We start from the raw sequence: 22,033 nt of genomic DNA, 5'->3' as shown, positions 1-22,033 counted from the left end.
AGGGTATTCAAGAGCCATATCCCCCTTTGGAGTCTGAAATGGTACAGCCCAGAAATATCTATAGCACGGCTCTTTTGCTTTTCAACTTTCAAGTCAGGCAGAAAATAGCTGTGGGTGACCCTTATTGTAGTGTGGTAACAATCTGAAAGCAGTTTTACGCCTCATGCCTTCCAATCGGCATTGTTTTAAGCGCAGGTGTAAGATCTCTGCTAACTGCAGTCCTTTCCTTGTCCTGTTTCCCTTCGGCATCAGCAGCATTAGTAAGCAGCGCACAGAGCGCTTTCCGAGTGTTGTGTCTGCAAACGCTCTGAGAAGCAGGAACGGTACCAAAAGCTGCAGGACACATGTCCGTTGGTGTTCACATCATGAGGGAACCGGCCCGCTTTCATGGCTGGTTTTTTGAAACGCAAGTAGGGAACGCGATGTTGAAAATCCTTCTAATTAATTGCCACTTTAGAGACATCCTGAGGCTGAAGTAATGCACTTTGGTAGAGCAGGGAGAAGTGCGCTGGCAGAAACATACAGAAAATCATATCCGAACATTTCGAGCGCTCAGATGAGTTTCGGCAGGTTATCGTTAACAGGCTTTTCTTTCCCGGGCAAGTAAGGAACAAAGGTAAATGAATATCGCGTGGCAAAGGGGAAATAAATGAAGGAACGAAAAAGGAGATGGGAGTAGAAGTATAACAGAAGAAAACTGGGTTTCGATGGAACGTTTAACACTATAGGAATTTGAGTAGCGATTTGAGCCTTGGCCAAAAAGAATAAATAGATGCCCCTGTTATTTGTGCCAGACTGGTGTTCTCTGGCACCAGACAGTTTCCCCTTGCGCTCCCAAGTTTTGCATGGCACCTCTTCTGAGGCTGCCCTGCCAAATGAGCAAGTGTTTGCTGCTAACAAAGCCTGACTCTTAAATGTACCAAGAAGTAGTAATGACTGTGCCATTAAGTAACTATATGCTGTGCTTTTCATTGTCTTCTGTAGACCCTCCCGCATCATGAGGTGCTTCGGCTTAGAGTTGACATGAGCTTGCTAGTTTCCAAATTCCTCCAATGATAAATCCAAGCTATGGGATGTTTCCTTCCCCCCCCCCCCTGCTGTTCTATCCCATCCCAATTTTCTGCCCTGTTAATGGGAAGTGATGCAGTGGCACTGAAAGGCAGCCACAAGGAGAGAAAAAGTTTGCTGTATTATCCCTCCATCTACTTTTATTCTTCCATTTCCTCTCCCCCCCCCCACCAGTGTATTCTGGGTTTGTAGCTCTCCAAATACTTGGCACTGCCTTTGGGGGAATGGCAGTTCCCTGAGTGCACTTAGGGTGAAGGAGGTGGAGTTAAGAATAATGGAGGTGAACTGGGTGCCCTCATCTGTCTCTAGTATATAGGTTGTACGTTGTCTTTCTAGCTGAGTCAGGGCAGCTGGGGCCTCACCCTCTGTCCCAGTATCCTTGAGTAATAAACTGTGGTGGCAAATCTGCATCATTTCAAACTGAAATGGGTCCCTGCATTTGAATGCTTCTCCACTAGGGTTACCAGGCATGAGGGGGGCAGTCGTCAGTGATGGTGTGACGTAATTTCTGGGAAAACCCTGAAGCGATGTCATGCCTCTCTAGGAACCTCTGGAAACCCCATGGTAAAACCACAGAGTTTTTGTCAATTCCTACAGAGAACTGATACCACTTCTTCTTCCTCCCCCATTTGTTTGATTTTACTGAAGATTTTTTGGAGAGTCTTAGAGAGGCGTGACACTTTTTCCTGGATTTTCCCAAAAGTGACATGCCATCAGCCTGATGAGTGTTTTTTTCTTTTTATTTTTTCTCTCACTGCCATTCAGAGCTGTGGTGGAAAACAAGACTGCAGGGACAGGTGACCCCAGCTCCCGCAAGTCGATTGGCCACCCTGTCCTCCACAGTGGAGGGTCAAAATCCTACACACAGCAAATGTGGTGGCAAATCTGCATCATTTCAAACTGAAATGGGTCCCTGCATTTGAATGCTTCTCCACTAGGGTTACCAGGCATAAGGGAGGCCTGGGCCCAAATCTCCCCTTGTCTGTGAAGCTGATTGGATGATCTGGAGCCAATCCCTTTCTCTCAGCCTGACCGACCTCACAGGGGCAATTGTGGGGAGCAAAATAACAGAGGGGAGAGCCATGCACATCACCATGCGTTCCTTAGAAGGAGGACAGGACAAAAAATGTGATTGATGTACCTCTGCATGTGGTCGATGGCATTTTTAAGACACCCCCTTACGGCGCAGATAACTAGCTGAATCCATCCATTCTTTGCTCTGAAGCTTGTCATTGCTTTCTAGCCTCAATTCCCCTAAGTGTAAATTTTGAATAGTAAAGGGGATAATAATGGCCGCCCAAGCACTTTCAATTTGTGAAGTGCTGTAAAAACGGTCAATAACAGAAACCAGCAATAGAAGTAGTCCTTGCAGGGCATTTTGCTTCTGTTTACGTCCTTCAAAAAGCCCTTCGGAGGCATTTAAGAAGCAGACACTCTTGTGAATCAGGAGATAAATCTCCTTTTTCCTTGCTGAAGGAGAACCAGGCAACTGGGAGCGTGACCCGGGACATTGTAAAGGGACTGCCTCCGAGTCCTTGCAAAAGACCCCTTCCCCCTTACCTTATATGAAAAGGACACTCAGGTAAGGCCACGATGGGATGTGGCGGCAGGCTGTTTATGACTCTGTGCTCCAGGATGCAGAATCTTACACCGAGGGATTCCTGGAAGACTGGCTGGGATTACTCTGAAGGATTAGCACAGGAAAAAGTGCTTTAGACAGCGGTTGGGCTCTTCTGCAAGAGCACCGAACATCTAAAACAGAGAGCCAAGCTACAAGTGATGCCTGTCACAGGTTGGACACTTGTCAGCTTCCCTCAAGTTTTGATGGGAAATGTAGGCGTCCTGGTTTTACAGCTTGGCTCTCCATTACAGCTGCAAGACCAGGATGCCTACATTTCCCATCAAAACTTGAGGGAAGCTGACAAGTGTCCAGCCTGCGTCAGGCGTCACTTGTAGCTTGGCTCTGAGAAAATCAGCTGCATTTAACGTTAACATCTGCTGTGGCTGAACATTCTCTGCTCGTTTCCTGGAGCTGAGACGCATGTTCCGTCGCTCCTCAAGTCTTGACAAAACCAGCGTGTCCATATGTCAGTGAACGTAGCTTTAATGATGAACGTCGCTTTGGAAGATCCTGAGAAATGCCTATGAGAGGTGACTTTGAAAGTACCTAAGGAAAAATGACTTTTATTCAGGGAGGATTACTGAAAAGTATCCATAATGTTAATACTCAGACTGCCCTATTTCATCCGGTGGTTAGATTAACTGTGCATATAAAATACCTTGTTGGAAACTGTTTTGAAAGCCACCCAAATCAGATCTGTGATAAAGCATTGGTGCTTTCTAGCTAGCTTAGTGCCAAACCCTCCAAAGAAGTCACAAACTGGTTTTAGAGCTCTTCTAAAAAGAGTTCTGGCTTCGGCCTGCAAGGGAAAGGAGTTCTGTCATTGTTGGAACGGCTGTGTGAAAAGCTGATGGCGCACAAATGGTAACCTAAAGAGCATACTCCTTTTTGTTCCTAAACGTTGCGATGGACACAGTTTGTGTATTTACTGCCTTTATGCCCTGCCTTTCTCACTAGCGGGGACCCAAAATGGTCTACATCCATTCTCCTTGCATCCATTTTATTGTCACAACAGTCCTGTGAAGTAGGCTAGGCTGAGAGTATGTGACTGGCCTAAAGTCTCGCAGCAAGCTTCCATGGCTTTGGGGATTCAAACCTGTCTTTCCCAGATCCTAGTCAACACTCTAACCCCTACTCCACACTGGTACTACACCAAGGAAGGAGGTGATTGGATATTTCAGCTGTCTGTGTCTTTAGCAAACACCAAAACATACTATGTAGTTCATCTAGGTAAACATCTTCCATGTGAATTCGTGTCGTATCATAAACCTTCACCATGTGTGTTCGTTGATTGTTTTCTCGTCCCGTGATGCCCCTCAGCGGAACATGTCGAACCATCTCCATGGCCAAACTTGTTTTTGAGGTGATGCGGTGCAATGAAATCTTTGCTCTGGCGTTTGAGAACTCATTCAAACACATCAGTCTTCATGCGATCATGTTGCTTGCGAGAACGGAGACATCGTGTTTGATCCCCGGAAACTGTGTGCAAATAACAAAGCCAGTTTCTCTGTTTTGTTGCTTCCTGCTGTGCCGTTCCTCTTTCATTATTATTTTCAGCCACTCCAACACTTCAGATTTTCCCATCATGGGTGCCCTCCCTCCTTTTCACATGAGTGCTCCCCCTTTCTTTGCCGTTCCCTGTTTTTCCTCTTTAATGCTCACACGTGCAGTAGCCGAGAATCATCACCCCGGGGGATCAGTGGCTTCTCGTAATATATATATTCTCTTCCTTAGTAATTGCCACATTTAAATGAAAAAGGAAATAATAAAAAGCGTTCTTACAAATCAGAGTGCTTAAAGGAAGATACCTAATTCAGTTTCAACAGGACCACACAGACATACTGATTTTCAGTAATTTTGGCATGGAACCAGCAGGCACTTTATAGGAGCAGGCTTGTAAACAGTCTGTATCTTCCACCCTGAATACCAGCTTTCTTATATCGCGAAGACATTTATAATTCTCTGTTTTATCGAGAAAGATGTGAGGCAGTGTCTGGTGGACATGTAAAAAACGGTAGCTTGATGCTACAGAAGGAATTGCAAATGCAGGAACACTTTGAAGATGATCACTAGTCAGCCGAGACATTCATATTGCTCTTGATAAAAATCAGCTGGAGAATCCAGGCCTCACAAAATGTATACTCTGACAAGGGAAGAAATTTAGAGGCAGATATGTCATACTGATTATAATAGGTGTTTTAATTTATTTTGAGGTTTTTATTGTTTTGCCTCCTTGGGGACTCTCAGTTGAGTGGAAAGGCGGCCGAAAAACGTTTTAAATAAAGTACTGCTTCCCATACTGAAGGTCCGCCATAGAGATGAAGAGCATTTTCCTACACATTCCGTAGTTTCTCAACCAGTCCAACCCCTTTTAAAAATCATCATCATCTTCATCATTCTCTCTCTGCCTTGTGTGGCGTTTCCCTTTCAGGAGGCAAAACTTGGCATTTGCAAAAGTGCAGCAGCCCGTCCCTTCCAGGCTGCTTAGGGCTCCTGGGAGTCCTTGCACTGCTTACTCCATATGTTCAAAATTGAGTCAGAGTCTCAAGCTCATCAGTGTGGCTTTGAAACTATTAACTCTGGAAATACAATATAATTGATGTTGTTCATATTTTCTGCCTTCTGAACCTTTTGGGTGCTGTTGTGCACCTGTGTTAGGCTTGCCAGACCCCCTCAACCTCCTGGCGGGGGATTAGGGTCTGGCACTTAACTGTTTTTTTGGGGGGGGGGGGGTGCACAAGCATGATGATGTCATTTCTGGGAAGTGATGTAATCACGCAGCCTGTGGGTGCATGCCTACACTCCGCAGGGGCCCAAAACGTGCCCGGCCCAGATCGGGCTCGTATCGGGCCTGTTTTGGCATGGATTTGGCCAATTTTGAACTGCTGTGGAACGCAGGAGCGCTCCAGAGCACCCCGAATGGGCCCGATCCAAGCAGAAATGGGCACATTCCGGGCCACTGTGGAGCTCAGGGGCGCTCCCATGCTCCACAGCGGCTCAAGACGGGCCCGATCTGTGCCAAAACAGGCCTGATACGAGCCCGATCTGGGCCGAAATGGGTGTGTTTTGGGCCCCTGCGGAGGGCAGGAGCGCTCCCGTGCTCTGCAGTGGCCCCTATCCGGGCAAAACCGGACACGGCAGGGATCCCCCACCCCCAGCGGCAGTCTGGCATCCCTAACCTGCGTACATATAAAACAGGTTCATCTTGGACTCAGAACCCCATTCCCATCTGGTTTCTCTTAATTCCCTAAGAGGACGATGAAGCAAAATAGTCCAGAACTCCTTCCCTGTATAACATTTGCTTGTGGAATGTAGTTTCCATAGAAAAGGCCTGTTGTTGATTTATTTACTTCCTTTATAGACCATCTTTTCCCCCAGTGGGGTCTGAAAGCCTGTTAGGGTTAGGGCAGGTGCCTGCCTTCTCTGATCCGTCATCACTTTGTCAGGGAGAAGTCCCTGGCCTGAGGATACCAGCGTTTGTGAAAGCAGCAGAAGAACCGCAGGCCCTGCCAAATTAAGCAGCAGTGGAGGTATGCCCAGCCACGTGTACAGCAATCAACAGGTCAAAGAACAAGGTGGAAACAGTCCTGACCCATCGTTAAACATGCCATCAAATGGCATATGAAGCGCTGCAGGAGAATGCTGCTCAACAACTGTGCCAGTAATACTCGCCTGTGCAGAACCATTTTCTTTTGCCTGCTAAAAGTTCTAAGGATGACTTTGGCAGGAAGTGCCGCAAGAGCAGTGGCACCTCTTAGAAAGCCCTGGATGACTTGCTTCTTGACGGGAAAAAATCTAAAGCAGAGTTTCTTCTAAAAAATTAAGAGCTGGCGATGGTGGATCATGTGAGAAGTTGCCCCGTTAGGTTTGCAAGACCCTCTGTGGAGCATGCCTCTGATCCCTAGGTTATCATCACTGTACCCAATCTAGCCTTGATGTTCCTTTCTCAAACCTTCTCCCCTTCCTTATTCACACAGCCAGGTTAGTTGCTTGCTAGCCTGGTTTTGTGAAACCAGATACGGAAGTTTTGCAAAACCTTCCATAATTAGTTTCCCTTGATTAGTTCATTATTTACCTTGCTTTGTTGGTCATTTATTTATCATCTTCAGAGGAGAAAGAGATTACAACTTCTGTCCTCTCTCATCATCCGTTACGTATAACAACCAAAGCTCATATCGCTGACATAGAGAATCACACCTGATTTATGATACCAGGCCTCTGTTTGCTCAGCTCCTCCCCTCTCCCACCTGTTCTTCTGTAATGATGTGGATAAAAACAAAAATCATTTTCTTTCTTTCCATTGTATCTGAAGAAGGGATCTCTGACTCACAAAAGCTCATGCTGGTATAAATGTTAGTCTTTGAGGTGCCGCTAGACTTCTGTTTTGTTTTGCTTAGCACATGTGCAGAGACTAATGATAAGTTTTCTCAGGGGTTCTCATTGGATTCCAAGACTTGGCTGTTCAAATTGTAAGGTTACTTTTGTATGGTGGCATTCTGCTGGGGACAGCTGCCAGTTGACAGCTATTCTGGCAGAGCCAAACACTCTCACGATCTCAAGCCAAGGGTAAAGCATAATAGGGCAGCTTGCCACAAACTAGGGTTTTTACTTCTATATATTGTGTTTGAAATTGTTTTATTGTTACAAAATTGTAATCAGCCCTGAGCCCGCTTGCGGGGTAAAAATTAAATTAATTAAATTTTAAAAAATCGCTGTCAGCAACAGCATAGTGCCACTTCTGGGGAAAGCCCAGGTGTGACATCAGTCCACTCTAGGCATTGCCAGAAAATGGTTTTATCATAGAGTTTCCAGTGATTCCTAGAGAGGTGTGGCATTACTTCTGGGTTTTTCTCCAGAAGTGACATCATCCAGCCACCATTCAGGGCCCCCAGTGTCCCTACCCCGCAAACTCCCGCTGGTTGCTAGGCCATGCCAGTCAACCCATTGGATAGTAAGGTTGCCAACTGCACAGTAGCAGAGACAAATTTCCAGCACAAAGCACACCCATGGTCTTTTCAAATGATTAATTAACAGAATGCCGAGATGGATCTTCACTTCTGTGCTTGATATAATGCTGGGCTTGTGTTAGCCCCAAATAAAGCACCAAGTTATAATGTAATCTTAAAAACCCAACTAATTGCTCACAAAACGTCTAATAGTTTCTTTGTCCATAAAAAAAAGGTAAAAGTGGTCCTCTCTGCAAGCACCGAGTCATTACTAACCCATGGGGGGGGGGGGCCTCACATCACAACATTTTCTTAGCAGACTTTTTACGGGGTGGTTTGCCCTCTCCTTCCCCAGTCATCTACACTTTACCCCCAGGAAACTGGGTACTCAGTTTACCAACCTCGGCAGGATGAAAGGCTGAGTCAACCTTGAGCCAGCTACCTGAACCCGGCTTCCACCAGGATCGAACTCAGGTCATGAGTAGAGCTTGGGCTGCAGTACTGCAGCTTACCACTCTGCGCCACGGGGCTTTTAGGCTCGCAACGCTGGTGGTCCATATGTATTTTTATATATGTGGGTTAAATTTTTTTTTTAACAAATCTGAAATTTGCCTGTATGGTGACCTGGGCTCATACTTCCCTCTGCAAGCCACCTGGTGAACAGCTGTGGCTGGGTCTACAAATGCAGCAGAATGAGGTGATCGTGGCAACTGTATTACTGTAGCAGAAAGATTTCATGTTGAATTTTCCTTTAAAATAAAAATGAAAATCCCAGTTTGCTGCTGGAGAAACTTACAGTGCAATCCTATGGAGAGTTACTCCAGTCTAAGGCCATTGACTTCAATGGGCTTAGACTGGAGTAACTCTCCATAGGATTGCACTGTTAGAATATCTTAGAGCAGATTTTAGCTCCACTGTCTTACTGCTATACTACTTTTCTTGTTGCAGAGAATTTAACTCAGAGGAAAGTTTAAATTTCCCCTAACCCTCCCACAGTCTGAAGTGGTATAGTCCTTTCTCTGTCTTTATTCTGCTACATTACGTGGAACTTGTAGAATGTCTTGACTTCTGACCTGGATAGGATGTATGATAGATGATGCACCTTTCCTATATTTTCCTGCCCACCCTAGCCCCCAAGAGCTTTAAATCAAAGCTATGAATCATTCCACAATGATCAACGTGGCAGCGAAGCCTAATTTCTGTATTTCCTTCAGTGTGTCTCATCAGGATAATGATTCTAGTCTTTTTGTAATGCATCCAAACCTTCCCGTTATCACCTTGTTGGGAGTCGTATATTATTCTGCACGTAATGAGTTTAGCAATCAGCTGAATGAACTGATAGTATAATCTTTTCTTTTTCCTTTAAAGGACAAAAAGAGTTATTCCTGCCCTGTGTGCGAGAAATCATTTTCTGAAGACCGACTTATAAAATCACACATAAAGACAAACCACCCGGGTAAGATAAAACCCACAGTCATTTTTTTATTTTTTAATGTGTTATAATAGTGGAGGAGTAGCCCCGGTTAAGTAGTAGGTTGTGCCTGCGTTGTGTGTGCTGCTACCGTTGCACATGGAAAACAGATTAAAAACTTGGGTGGGCAACTATACCGCCCTGCTCCCACGAACAGTGTGCCTGAGCTGAAAAAACCGAGGAGGCAAAGCATTTCTTGGTGCTCAGCTGAAATGATGGGGAGAAAAAATTCAGTGCAGTCGCCTGCAGAGCTTTGCAGTCTGCATTCATTGGATTTAGATCGGGGGATACGCCAGCCTGTTCATGTTCTTCCAAGTCCGGCTAATCTTAGAGGCACAGGAGCAAAACCAGTAAACAAAAAAGGAGCAATCATACTTTTTTTTAAAAAAAACTGGCTGTTTGTGATTTTTGGAAGACTTCTTTGATGGAACTCAGCCAGGTCATGGATAAGCTTTCAAGAGTGAAGTTCTCTTTGCCAAAAGGGACTCTTGAAAGCTAATACCCTGGAAAATCTCATTGGTCTTTAAGGTGTTAGTGGGCTCAAATCTTACTCTTCCACAGCAGACGAGTGTGAAAGGCATAGAGAGACCTATCGGCCCTTTTCACACTATTCACTGGCTTCTGAAACATCGTGAGATGTAGTGCAAAAAACGTGGAAGATAGCGTCTTCTCGCGCGAGTTTTGTGCGACGTCGCGCAAAACTCGCACGAGAAGACGCTATCTTCCGCGTTTTTTGCGCTACATCTTGCGATGTTTTGGAAGCCGGTGAGTAGTGTGAAAAGGGCCATCTTCTGTGGCTTTGTCTAGCCTCTTTTTGCAGCCATTTAAGCTAGCAATCCTCAGCGCCTCTTGTAGGAATGAGTTATCAGAACCTAAAATGTGCTCTCGTTCAAGCTTTTGTCTTTTTTACCAAGCATTTGCCCAGTCCAAAGGCTACTGTCTGCTGGCCACAAGAGCAGATGTTTCCTCCCTTCTGCACCATTCACAGCCCGTGCTCACTTAATCCCTGAAGTTCTCAGCAATGATTTTTGTATGCTTTGTGCCGCAGTCCCCGTATAAAATCCAATCAGCTCAAGTATCTTTGATGTGATTACGCTGATATTTTGCCCGTTTTGATATGGAGCAGTACAACCTGATCACCTCATTATTTCCAGTGATTATAGTGTCACATCTGGATTCGAAGGCCTTTTGCAGTTGTTAACAAGCTGTCTGCTTAGATGGTTCCGGCTCCTCCGAAACTCCCAGGTGAAACCTTAAACAAATGTTACGCGCCTCTCGAAGAGTATTGGAACACATAAATATTTGGTTAGCAAAGCTACCCTGTTAGGTATTAGCCGCCTGAGAATGCTTCCTGCCGGAAAACAGTTTCTGCACCAGTGGAGGAACCAGCCATTAAATTGTCACTAAAATAGTAAGTCACTGTGGAACTGCACAGCACGCAAAGCAATGACCAGTACTGGAAATGCCATAAATTAATAAAGCCATTTCCTTAGACAGCAAAATCCTTATCGGGGGGAAGGGGGGCAGGAGAATTGTGGCATGATAAGGAGCCTTTTCAATAAATATATTTTATTTATTCTTGGCATGTGTTCCCTGAAGGCTGGAGCACCGTTATTTTTTATATATATATATATAAATGCTTTTCTTTCTTTTTTTCTCCAGAGGTTTCAATGAACACCATCTCCGAGATCGTTGGCAGAAGGGTTCAGCTAAAAGGGCTGATTGGAAAGCGAGCGGTGAAATGTCCCTACTGCAATTTTTATTTTATGAAGAACGGGTCAGATCTTCAGCGTCATATTTGGGCCCATGAAGGTAACTGCATAGCTCAGCTAGCACCTAACTGGCTTTGCAAACTGCAATCGTTTGCTGGCATGATCCCGTTCTCTGAATGATTTCGATGTCCCGTCAGCCCTTTTTGTCAGAACGCGATCAGCATGCAGTTCTGGGCTTGGAACCCTCCTAGATTTCTGTGGGGGCAATTTCACCAATTCCTCCCTTCTGCAGCAGCCAGAAATGCATCCTGAAATGCTGCTCCCTGGGGCAGGGGAATTGGAGGTCTCCTGTGGGATTGGAAAAAATTCCTACACCTGTGGACATCTAGGTGAGCTCCAAGCCCTGTTGTTTGGGGCGTTTTTGGTCACCAAATTCTGTAGAGAGCCTACAAAGACCTCCTGCTGCATCTGTACTTGTGACATGTAAGCGAGTTAGTCTTCTGGACTTAGGACTGGTTTATGCATGCATGAACTTCCCTTGATTTCTCAACTAAACGGTTTGCAGCTCAGTGCACGAACTGATGCACTGAGATGTTTGAGGTGACAGCAAAAGGGCTGTTTGTGGCATTTGATCTGGGGACAGTTCTTGCAAGTATAGAAGCTACCGCTTAATGTTGCAGTCCTCTTGTGAGACCTTAGCATCAAAGCAGACATAACTACCCTGCCTAGACAGGAATAATTACTCCCTCACATGGGGAGCAGTTTTCCAGCATCTTAAAATGTATGAGCCCTACATCACTCACCACTTTAGACTTGCAATCTGTCCTGTAATCTCTTTTCATTGGATGAGGTATACTCCAAAGTGCTATGTTCAGTTACATCATAAACTGAATTGGTTTTAACAAACTAAGGGTATGTCCTGTGTGGTTAGAGTATTGAACTAGGATCTGGGTAGCCCAGGTTCAAGTCCTCATGGAAGCTTGCTGGACTTTGTGCCAGTCACGCACTCTCAGCCTAACCTACCCCATAGGGATGTTGTGAGGATAAAATGGAGGAGAACGATGTAAGCTGCTTTTGGGTCCCCAATGAGGAAAAAGTCTGGGTGTAAATGAAGTACATAAATACCTTTGGTGAATGCAGATCCTACTGCTGTATTAAAACCAATTTAGTTAATGTCATAGCGAAGCATGTCACTTGGAAACGTGCCCCATCCAATGTGCTGATGCACACCCCCTATCTTGCACTTTACTCTCTGCTGCTTCATTTATATCTCTCATTCATGGTGTCTGTAAACTGACACAATAAATACAGGGGAGGACTTTTTTATATCTTCTTTGCTCTGAAAGCAGAGAATTGGCATGTCAGCTTTTGCAAATCTCCTGCTGTATCTTATTTGGGAGTTAATGCAAATTTAGTGTTAATCTGTTGCCGTCTTGAACTAGATGAAGTACATTTTATGATTTTCTGCCTCAGCAGATAAGTCATGAGTTATTCAGTAATTAATATTTGGAATCCCTTTTGTTTATGAACAAAAAACTTGCAGTCAGCTCGGTGCACGTTCTTCCCTGTGTGCAGAAGGATAAGTGAAATTATTATGATGTTTAAAGAAAGCCTAAGGCTTGCAATTCACAAAACTTGAAAATTCCTTGGCACAAAACATTTTAAAATGCTGCTGTTACCTAGTTGCACTTTTTAGACATTAACCAAACCATGCAAACCCCACACTTGGAGAGTTGTTGCCAGTTTAAGTAGGCAGTATTGACGTTGAAGGACCAATGGTCTAATTCAGCATAAAACACCTTCATGTGTGCAAATTTGTAATTCACGGTTTTATCCATCATTGTTCTCTCTTCTAGGTGTCAAGCCGTTCAAATGCTCTCTTTGTGAATATGCCACTCGCAGCAAGAGCAACCTGAAAGCTCACATGAACCGGCACAGCACTGAGAAAACCCACCTGTGTGACATGTGTGGGAAAAAGTTCAAGTCAAAAGGCACCCTGAAGAGCCACAAACTCCTCCACACCGCAGATGGTGAGTAGCCTTAGTCTGGGCACTAAATATTTCCTGACACTGGCACATGATTGGAAGATCCATACGATTAGTGAGTAGAGATGGGCACGAACTGGGAAAATTCCAAAGTGTGCGGTTCGTGGTTCATTGCGTTTCTCGAACCACGAACTTTCACGACCTTGCCCCAGTTTGCGAACTGGTTCGTTTGCTTCATGAAAATGTTGCTTTCAGGTCAGCAGAAGATCTGCAGAGAGCCCATCCCCCCATCCTGTTCTCTAGGAAACTGATTGATCAGCACCAGGCTGTCTGCAATGATGAACTGAAATACGAATGAAACGAACTGGGCTAAAATTCGTCATAGTTCATGAGAAATTATTTCCCATGAACCGCCAGTTCGCAAACCACGAACTGGCCCTGTTCGTGACGAAATTTGGTTTGTATTTCGGTTCGTGTTTGCCTCTTCTAGTGAGTTTGCTTCGCACTTGTTTATCTGTTGCTCACTACATGGGGAGACCTTCCCAAACCATTTCTGGTAGAAGTACACCATGGAATGAGGTATAATGGGTTGTATCCTTCCATTCCGTCCCGCTTATGTTGATGTATTTCTGCAGCTCAAGAAGCTTTTCACCATTGCACCAGTGGCAGAAAAATCTCTTCTATCCCGTGAGGCCTCTTTCTGCTGCAGAATGCACCAGTGAGCTGAGTAGAGCGGTAGGGTACATGCAGCTCATTGTTTTTATTATAATAGTTAATTATACTCTTGTAATACCTTCCGTTTGCAGCTTTAGCATTTCCCAATTATTTTTTTCTTCTGAGTAAAGACTTCCAAATATCCTTCACACAAGCAGTACAAGCTTTAAAAATCTTGGGGCATCTTTTTTACCTTGTTTTGGTACAGCTGCCTTTCTGGATTAGACAAAAGTTTCATCCAAGCTATCACTTTGTCTCCCAAGAGGGGCTTCCCAGTCATTCCTGTTGCTCAAACATTATTTCTGCAGGATCGGCACCTGTACCTTCCACTTCTGTATTCTGGGTGCTTACCTGGGACAGGGCAGCAACGATCTGGGCTAAAAATCGTCATGGTTCATGAGAAATGATTTCCCATGAACCGCCAGTTCATGAACCACGAACCACGAACTTACCTTACCTGGGACAGGGCAGCAACGATCTAGCTGTTGGGTGTTTATTGCCTTTCAGAATCACCACTGGAATTTTTAGCCTTTTGTTTTTTCCCCGAGTTTAATTAGACAGCAGATATTTTAAATGTCAAGGCTTTTCTCAGCTACGTTTTATAGAAAGTCTGTCAGAGTCTTTGTACCCTGTTCCTAAATTTCAAAAACAGCTTTGAGGAGCAAACTCTCCGCTTTCCTGACAAGATTTCCCTTTTTCGACTTGCAACTTGGGTTCCGTTTTAAGTTTTTCTGACCACTGTTACTGAAAGGATTTCAAATAGCATCTCTCCATCCTGATTATAAAGGGGGAGCTGGGAGCAGGAGTACAGTATCAGAGATCCCCGTGTAGATTTAAGCATGCCCTCGTCGTACTGATATTTGAACTAAACTGAAAACAAAACGGAGAATGAAGAGCTCAAGGGAACCAGTTCAGCACTGCAGCTGGTCCGTGGTCCACAAGACTGCATCTTAAAACTGGACAAAACAAATAATCGATGGCAGCAAGAAAGTTTATAATAGGAGTGTGTAGGACAGAATCCCATGCAAGACTCAACGGCATGAACAGGCTGATTAAAGTTTCTTTGGGAGCCTGTGCAGTCAAGACTCAAGAGTCAGAGGCTATGGCTTCAGTGGTAGATCACCACCTTTACATGCTAATGGTCCTAAGTTCAATTCCAGTTCATCTCCAGTTAATGATCTCAGAACGTGTGTTTTTGGGAAAGACCTTTCTCTGTTCAGGGTCTTGGTGAGCAGCTACAGTCAAAATAGACTATATTAAGTAGAATCTCAACTTGTTAAAAGGTCGATATGCGTCGATGTGTACCTTTGTGGTTTATATCCTGAGAATCTGATATAAAGACCCAGTAGATATAATACCAGGGTGTTTCAATTGCACTGTTCCCCTTTGAATATCTTAAGTCCAGAGAAACACTGTGATCTTTGAAACTGTGGACTGAAAAAGAGATAAGGTGATCTTGATCTTGCCAGAGCAGGGCCGTTCAATCTGCAGTTCATCACTCGAACAGTAGACAAATTAAAGGGACTTCAGATTTGCTCCCCTAGCCAACTGGCTGTATGCACAGGACCGAAAGTCCTGTTCCCTCTTACCCCATTTTTTTTCACTGTTCTTCTCTGTCCAGCAACAATTTGCATCTGAATTTGCTGGGTTTTCTGTTTCAGGGAAACAGTTCAAGTGCACAGTGTGTGATTACACCGCTGCCCAAAAGCCACAGCTCCTGCGTCACATGGAGCAGCATGCTTCGTTCAAGGTAAGAAGGATCCCACCGGCCCTGTTCTGCCAAAGCAACCGCCATTCCTAATCCATCAATGAAAGCTAATAGATTTGGAATTGGCAGAGGCTGAAGGGTTGGGGGGGGGGGAATGGGTTGGATCCAGATTAAATTTCCCAGCAGCAGGAAGGAACTTTCCTGACTCCCAGAGAAATGCCTAATGATCACCATGATATGCTGCTGTTCGAGGATAGGGGATCTGAGGAACGACATGGGGAGGGGCGCGTTCTCAGCAGGGGCACTGGTGGAAATCACTATTGTTATCTGGATCCAACCCAGCGTTGTAAGCTTCTTTGAGGACCTTTTCAGGCGGGCAGCCATGTTGGTCTGCACTAAACCAGCAACATTTAAGTCCATTTGCATCTTCAAGATCAAGAAGATTTTCAGGTTATGAGCTTTTGAGAGTCAAAGCTCTGAAGAAAGGAGCTTTGCCTCTCAAAAGCTCATACCCTGAAAGCTTCATGTGTGTATGTGTCTAGTCAAGCAGGAGAGGAATGGAAATGCAGGTGCTGAATTACTATTCTACAAAACAGTACGAGGATGTTGTCCTCCTTTGCCCATGCAGCCATTCTACTTGTAGCAGAGATAAAGGACAGGAATGGAGAGGAAAGCTTTAGAAAGGAGCAGGGAAATCTGACTGTCGGGGCTCAGGAATGGCGTCTTAGGCTCCATGTTTACATTACCATGTCCTCGTGCTTGTTGGGGAACAGCACAAGGACTCTGGATCACACATGCAACTGGATTTTCGGCCTTCCAGACTCACCCCAGCTCTTTTATTAATTAATTTATTTACTTAACTGACTTCATTTATACCCTGCTGCTCCCCAATGGGGACCCATGGTGGCTTGCGTCATTCTCCTCTCCTCCATTTTATCTTCACAAGAATCCTGGGGGGGGGGGGGGGTTAGGCTGAGAGAGTGTGGCTGGCCCAAGGTCATCCAGCGAGCTTCCATAGCAGAATGGGGATTCGAACCTGGGTCTCCCAGATCCTAGCCCAGTACTCTTCCCACTGTGCCACACTGACAGTTTTCTGTTTGCTGCCGCGGAAAAACAGGGAGAAGCAGCTTTGGCCTCCCCTGCCACACTGTTTTTGCGTTCATTCTGCTGTGAGTTATTGTACTTGCTGCAAAGTCTATTGAAACTCATTTTTCATGTATTATACATACATCAACTGCAAATCGTTGTGTTTGTGGTATAGTATTTCGAATCTAATTATTCTTCACATTGTGGCAACATACCTGTGTGGGCATTTGTTACGTACAGTATGTTTTATTCTGCTGTGAATTATTGTGCTTTTTATAAAGTATATTGGAACTAATTTTCCATGTATTATACTTCATTTTACCTGTTGTGATATATAAATTGTATGGTTTTGTTGAGGTCTACCTATTAGTTTGGTCTTTCTGTGGTATCACTAGGACTTCTTCCTTTCTGTGTGTGTGTGTGTATGTGTTTGCAAAACAAACCCATTGTTACCCAATGAGCAGGACTCCTTGCGAGTGGGGGGAATTAGCTTGCAAGGCGAGGCAGTGAGAGGAGGGGTAACTGGGATCTTCTCCACCAAATATATACCAGGTCCCTTTCCTCGGAGGACTCTCAAAATGACCAAGTGGGTGGGTAACAAAAGTGGTTATTAAAGGGGTATCAAAAGCAAGCATACAAAAAAGTACACCACACACCCATACAGAGTTTCCTAGGAAGAGCAGGGAGGAGTTTGGAGAGAGTTTCAGGATTTTGGGGTTCTAGTTATCAATCCAGAAGAAGAGGAGCTGCAGCATCTAGTGCTAAGCGGCAAGAAGAGGAAGATAGGCTTAGACATGCTGTCCAAGGGTGCACGAGTGGGTTCAAAGCACACACACACAGGGCATATGGCAGGGCAATCCAATTATACTGTGGAATGTACCTGGTGGCAAGATTGCATCTTCTCACCTGAAAACAATAATGGTTGTTCCCAGGGTGGGACAAAGGACTGGGAAGCTGTCTCCGGGGTGAGACAATGAAACTAGGAAGGTTTGATAACATCTTCCCGGGCAGAATTAAAGTTATCAACAATGATTGATGACTCGCAGTGTCTGGGTGGGTATGGTACTCAGAACCCTAAGTTGTTTGAGAATAGGAGGCTGGATAAAGGAAGATCAGTAGGGTGTGTTGCGGTGATTAATTCGGGAACTCCAGGAGGACTCTTTGTCTTAGGATCTTTGCACAACTCTGGGGCGTGGGAGCTGAGAGCCAGTTTGGTGTAGTACTCAAGGGCACGGGACTCTAATCTGGAGAACCAGGTTTGATTCCCCACTCCTCCACCTGAAGCCAGCTGGGTGACCTTGGGTCAGTCACAGCTCTCTCGGAGCTCTCTCTGCTCCACCCACCTCACAGGGTGATTCTTGTTGTGGAGATAATAACAACATACTTTGTAAGTCATCCTGAAGGGCGGTGTATAAATCGAATGTTGTTTTTATTTATTTATTTATTTATTCAATTTATATACCGCCCATCCCAGGGGCTCTGGGCGGTGAACAGTTAAAATTGATAAAAACAAAAACTAAAATCAATATACAAATAATAAAACAAATTAACAAGGTGCAGTGGTGGGGAGAACCTTCCCCACCCCAAAGGTGGGAGGCCGACATGGCACCGCCCCCTTCAATCACCAAACGCCTGGCGGAACAGCTCTGTCTTACAGGCCCGGCAGAACGATAATATGTCCCGCTGGGCCCGGGTTTCCATTGACAGAGCGTTCCACCAGGCTGGGGCCAGGACTGAAAAAGCCCTGGCCCTGGTTGAAGCGAGGCGGGCTTCCTTAGGGCCGGGGACCACAAGTAAATATTTATTCGCTGATCGGAGCGATCTCCGGGGAACGTTTTGTTGTTGTTATTGAGGAGATAATAATAGCATTCTTTGTAAACCGCTCTGTGTGGGCATTAAGTTGTCCTGAAGGGCGGTATATAAATCGAATGTTGTTGTTGTTGTTATAGCATATTCCATCTCCTGGCCGGGATCTGGATTCTATATTTCTGCCTGTTTAGGCAGTATTTTGTGTCCAAAACACATTCAGAGGTTTATGGCCTTCTCTGAAACACATAGAGGCAAGTCTGACCCTATGGAGCCACTATTGGCTGCATTGTGGAACTTATGCGTAGCCATGTAAGTAACGTGATTTGCAAAAACAGTGTACGGAGGTGGACTGTGTATTGTGGTCGCAAATAGAAAAGAGCTGGTGTTGATCTGGAAGTCACAAAACTCCCATTGTATTTGTGATGCAAAGGCCTCATGTTGTTCCCCAGAAAACACAATGACTGGGATGGAGCCTAAGAGATGGGGGATGCACGCCTTAGGAGTTTCTGCTGTTTGTATTTCCATTGGTAATGGGAAAAGCTATGGCCTCACTTTCAGAAAGGGGTGAGTTTGGGCTCCATCCTCACCCGATGGATTTGACGGCAATTTATTAATATAGATTTTTGACTCATCCAACCCTCAAGAGCTCTCAAGGCAGATAACACTGCAAAACAATAAAGCAGTTTTGCAGCCAGCCGCAGCTTTTATCATTAATGCAAAAAATGAAGGATCAGGTTTGTTTTCACTTGCAGTGAAACTTAATATTGAGTTTTAAAAGGGAAAAAAAAAGAAACATATCACTCTGTCTGGATTGAGAAACGATCCACTGGGAACTTCTCCTGATTAAGTCCCCCCCCCCCCCGTCCCTTGAACAGAAGTGAATGTGTATGTTTTCATGTGTAGCATTTGTTCATTCGAACTCAGGGTCAAATAAAAAAAATCCACCAATACTAGGAAATGCTTACTGTTTTATTGTTTACTGTTTTATTGTATTGTATCCACATGTTATTAATCCGCTCTGAGCCTATATGCAAGGCCAGCGGACTACAAATAAAATAAGTCAAAGGAAATACTTCTTTACTTATTGAGTAATTAAATTGTGATACCCCCTGCCTGTGGTTGTAGGATGGCCCTGAGCATGGGTGACTTTAAGAGGGAGTGAGACAGATTCATGTAGGGGAGGTCCTTTAATGGCTACTGGCCATGTTGAGTAAAGGAAACTTCATATTCAGAGTCTCTGAAACCTAATGCAACATCAAGAGAATGCCTTGACCTCTATACCCTGTTTGTTGGCCCTGCAAGGTTGGCCCTGCAAGGTTGGCTGCTGTGTGACACAGGTTGCTGGAGCAGATGGACCACTGGTCTGATCCCGCCAGGCTCTTCTATTGTTCACCAAGTCCCTGTATCATACTGTAAAACTGCAAGCAGTTCTGTGAAGCAGTTCCATTGTGAAGGCACCATTTTTTGTTACGATGACACCATTATTAATAGCTATTTTGAGTATTATAGGTTGAAGCAGTTGCTGTAACTGAAAAACAAACAAATCGATTTGGCATCTACCGTGCTTTTCAATAATTGGCATTATGGTAGCTTTGGGTAAAGCTGTCACTTGAAAGGTGGTTTCTATACATATTGGGGATGTCAGCTAACAGAGAACACTGAGTGGTAGAAACCAGATCTCTAGAGCTTTGATTTTTGAGATGTTGATATCCCTCCTTCATGTGAACTCTTCCAGGGGGGAAAAAACAGCCAGCTAGTTTTTAGTCAAAAATGGTGAGCCCCCTAACACAATCACCACGTGTGGTTTTTCAGTGTGGCTCAATAGAAGTATTGAAGCTGGGCCTAAAAGACCTGATTTGCAATCTTTCCTTGTTCCATGACCTCACTGGGGAGGCCATTACCTCTCAGCCTCAGTCCCCCTGTTGACAGTATAGCTACCTAACATCGCTGTTGCGTAAGTGAACGAGACGAGGATTTGCAAGGCTCCTGGCACTCATGCAGCATCTCAGGAAGGCCGTTGCATTGCTGCATTCAGTATTCTAGTCAGCAATCCTATTTACATGGATTTATTCAAGGTCTCCAAAGAGGATTTGGTAGGACATCTGTGCTGATTGATTTTTGTGAAGCGATTGAATCGTATGTTTTGCAGAAATTAATTTTAGTCGGACTAGCACTGAGGTCTGGGAACCTCTGATCAGCTAGGGAATGGAGGGATTTCTGAGCTTGAAGCTTTGTCACTGAAGCCCAGTGGTCTAATAGGTCACCAGGGACTACACTGTCTCTCTGCTTCCCCTGTGATAGTGGAGTGTGATGGTTAGAATGTTCTGCTATGGCTTGATGGCCTGTATTCAAATTCCTAATCTGCTACACCCCACACTAGGCCAGATGTTGGGATGAATCCAGCTTACCTTTTCTACTCACTCTTGCCGTACATCCCTGGGATCACATGGTTTTCATCCATATAGGTCCATGATCCCTAATATATCCTTATTGATAGTCAAAAGGGGGCCCTGCTTCTCTTTTTCACCAGCAGAAAAGCCGCTTGGATCCATCTCATTTTCTCTAATGTTGTCATTTTAAGGATAAAATGGGATGAGGGAGAATATACCATCTTGGGAGATTTTAAAAAAAGCATTACAGTTCTTTAGCGAATATTTGGAAGATTTACCACATGCACATGCCAGTCACATTTAGTGAAGACCGAGCACATCTTTCAAACATTGCTCCAACCACGCTATTCAGCTAATGGCAGTGCCTTCCTCTAGTGTCAGGAGTAGACATGGGCACGAATAGCATTATGAACAGAAAAAAATCACGAACAGCCTAATCTGCTATTATCGAACAAGCTGTTCGTGAGGCCCCATCTTAAACGAACAGGTGGTCGTTAAAAGCCTTGTTCGTTGCCTTCAGCAGCTGTTCGGCAAACCAGACCGTCTGGCACCTGCTGCAATCAATTCCCTTGGTAACTGGAGACAGGGAGGGACTGAGCTCTGTCTGAACTCCTTCTGGCTTTCCTTCTGGCTTTATCCCTTCAAAGTACTTCCAGCAGAGTCCCATTTTTGCCACTGTGAAGAGAAAATGACAGCCAGCGGGGAGACCCATGGATCATGCCTTTCCTGGGGTGCAATCTCTCTGAAACTTGGGTGGTCTTCAGAGGACAGTGAGGACTATGTCCCCTGCAAATTTGGTGGGTATTGGACATTGAGAAAGTCAGTTTGTGGTGTGTTTAAGGGCCCCTGCCCCTTGCACATGGCAGGAAAGGGCCCTTTAAACTACCAGCTGGCAGGCGGCAGGGGGGATTTAAAGAGATCTTTAAAAGGCCAGGTAACTGGGTTTGAGGGGAGGGGGGCTAAGTGGAGGGGTTGGGGGGGTTCTGGCCCCCATGAACAACGAACAACAAACATGTCCGGGAACAGTTCATGTTCATCCATGTTCGTTGTTCGTTGTTTGTGGATGGCACCAAACAACGAACAGGGTGTTCGGGTTTTTCCCCCCGTTCGTGCTGATGTCTAGCCAGGAGCCTGCAAGTGTGGCAGCTGTACCCAGTGCTGTGGCACATCACACGCCTTCCACACAGGAGGTATCGTGTATGCACAAAGATTGGTTTGAATTACAAATCTCTAAAGGGTCCCTGGACTGTGAGAAGCAGCTCTGAGATAATCATTTGTCTGTTTTCAGAAAATGGTCCTCTTAATCTCATGGAATACTTTATTGCTAAGTGCCAGCAGTGGGATAATAAAATTGAATGTCCCTTGTTTTGATGCCTAGAGCATAATTTTTTCCCATTGGATTAAAATGTAGGCACACTTGCTTCTTTAAAAAAAAATAAACAATTTTTTCTTGGTCAGCTCTTAAGACAGTGGGCAGGCATCCTTCCTGCAGCTATAGAAAAGAGCCAGCTAACTATGCCTGC

At 44.9% G+C, this 22,033-nt stretch overlaps 1 protein-coding gene across 1 annotated transcript in view; it reads left to right on the top strand.

Annotated features, from left to right (window-relative positions):
- The window catches only part of ZFAT (zinc finger and AT-hook domain containing), a 112,316-nt gene that overhangs the window by 50,104 nt on the left and 40,179 nt on the right, over window positions 1-22,033 (top strand). The window contains exons 8-11 of the mRNA XM_054986064.1: window positions 9,004-9,091; window positions 10,769-10,918; window positions 12,675-12,848; window positions 15,179-15,267. Of these exons, the coding sequence (XP_054842039.1) occupies window positions 9,004-9,091; window positions 10,769-10,918; window positions 12,675-12,848; window positions 15,179-15,267 (501 nt within the window). The remainder of the gene's footprint in view (window positions 1-9,003; window positions 9,092-10,768; window positions 10,919-12,674; window positions 12,849-15,178; window positions 15,268-22,033) is intronic.

This window comes from Eublepharis macularius, chromosome 7 (assembly GCF_028583425.1).
Source record: "Eublepharis macularius isolate TG4126 chromosome 7, MPM_Emac_v1.0, whole genome shotgun sequence".
Classification (NCBI taxonomy): Eukaryota; Metazoa; Chordata; class Lepidosauria; order Squamata; family Eublepharidae; genus Eublepharis; species Eublepharis macularius.
Note: the sequence above shows the minus strand (reverse complement) of the source record. Positions and strands in the feature narration are given on the sequence as shown.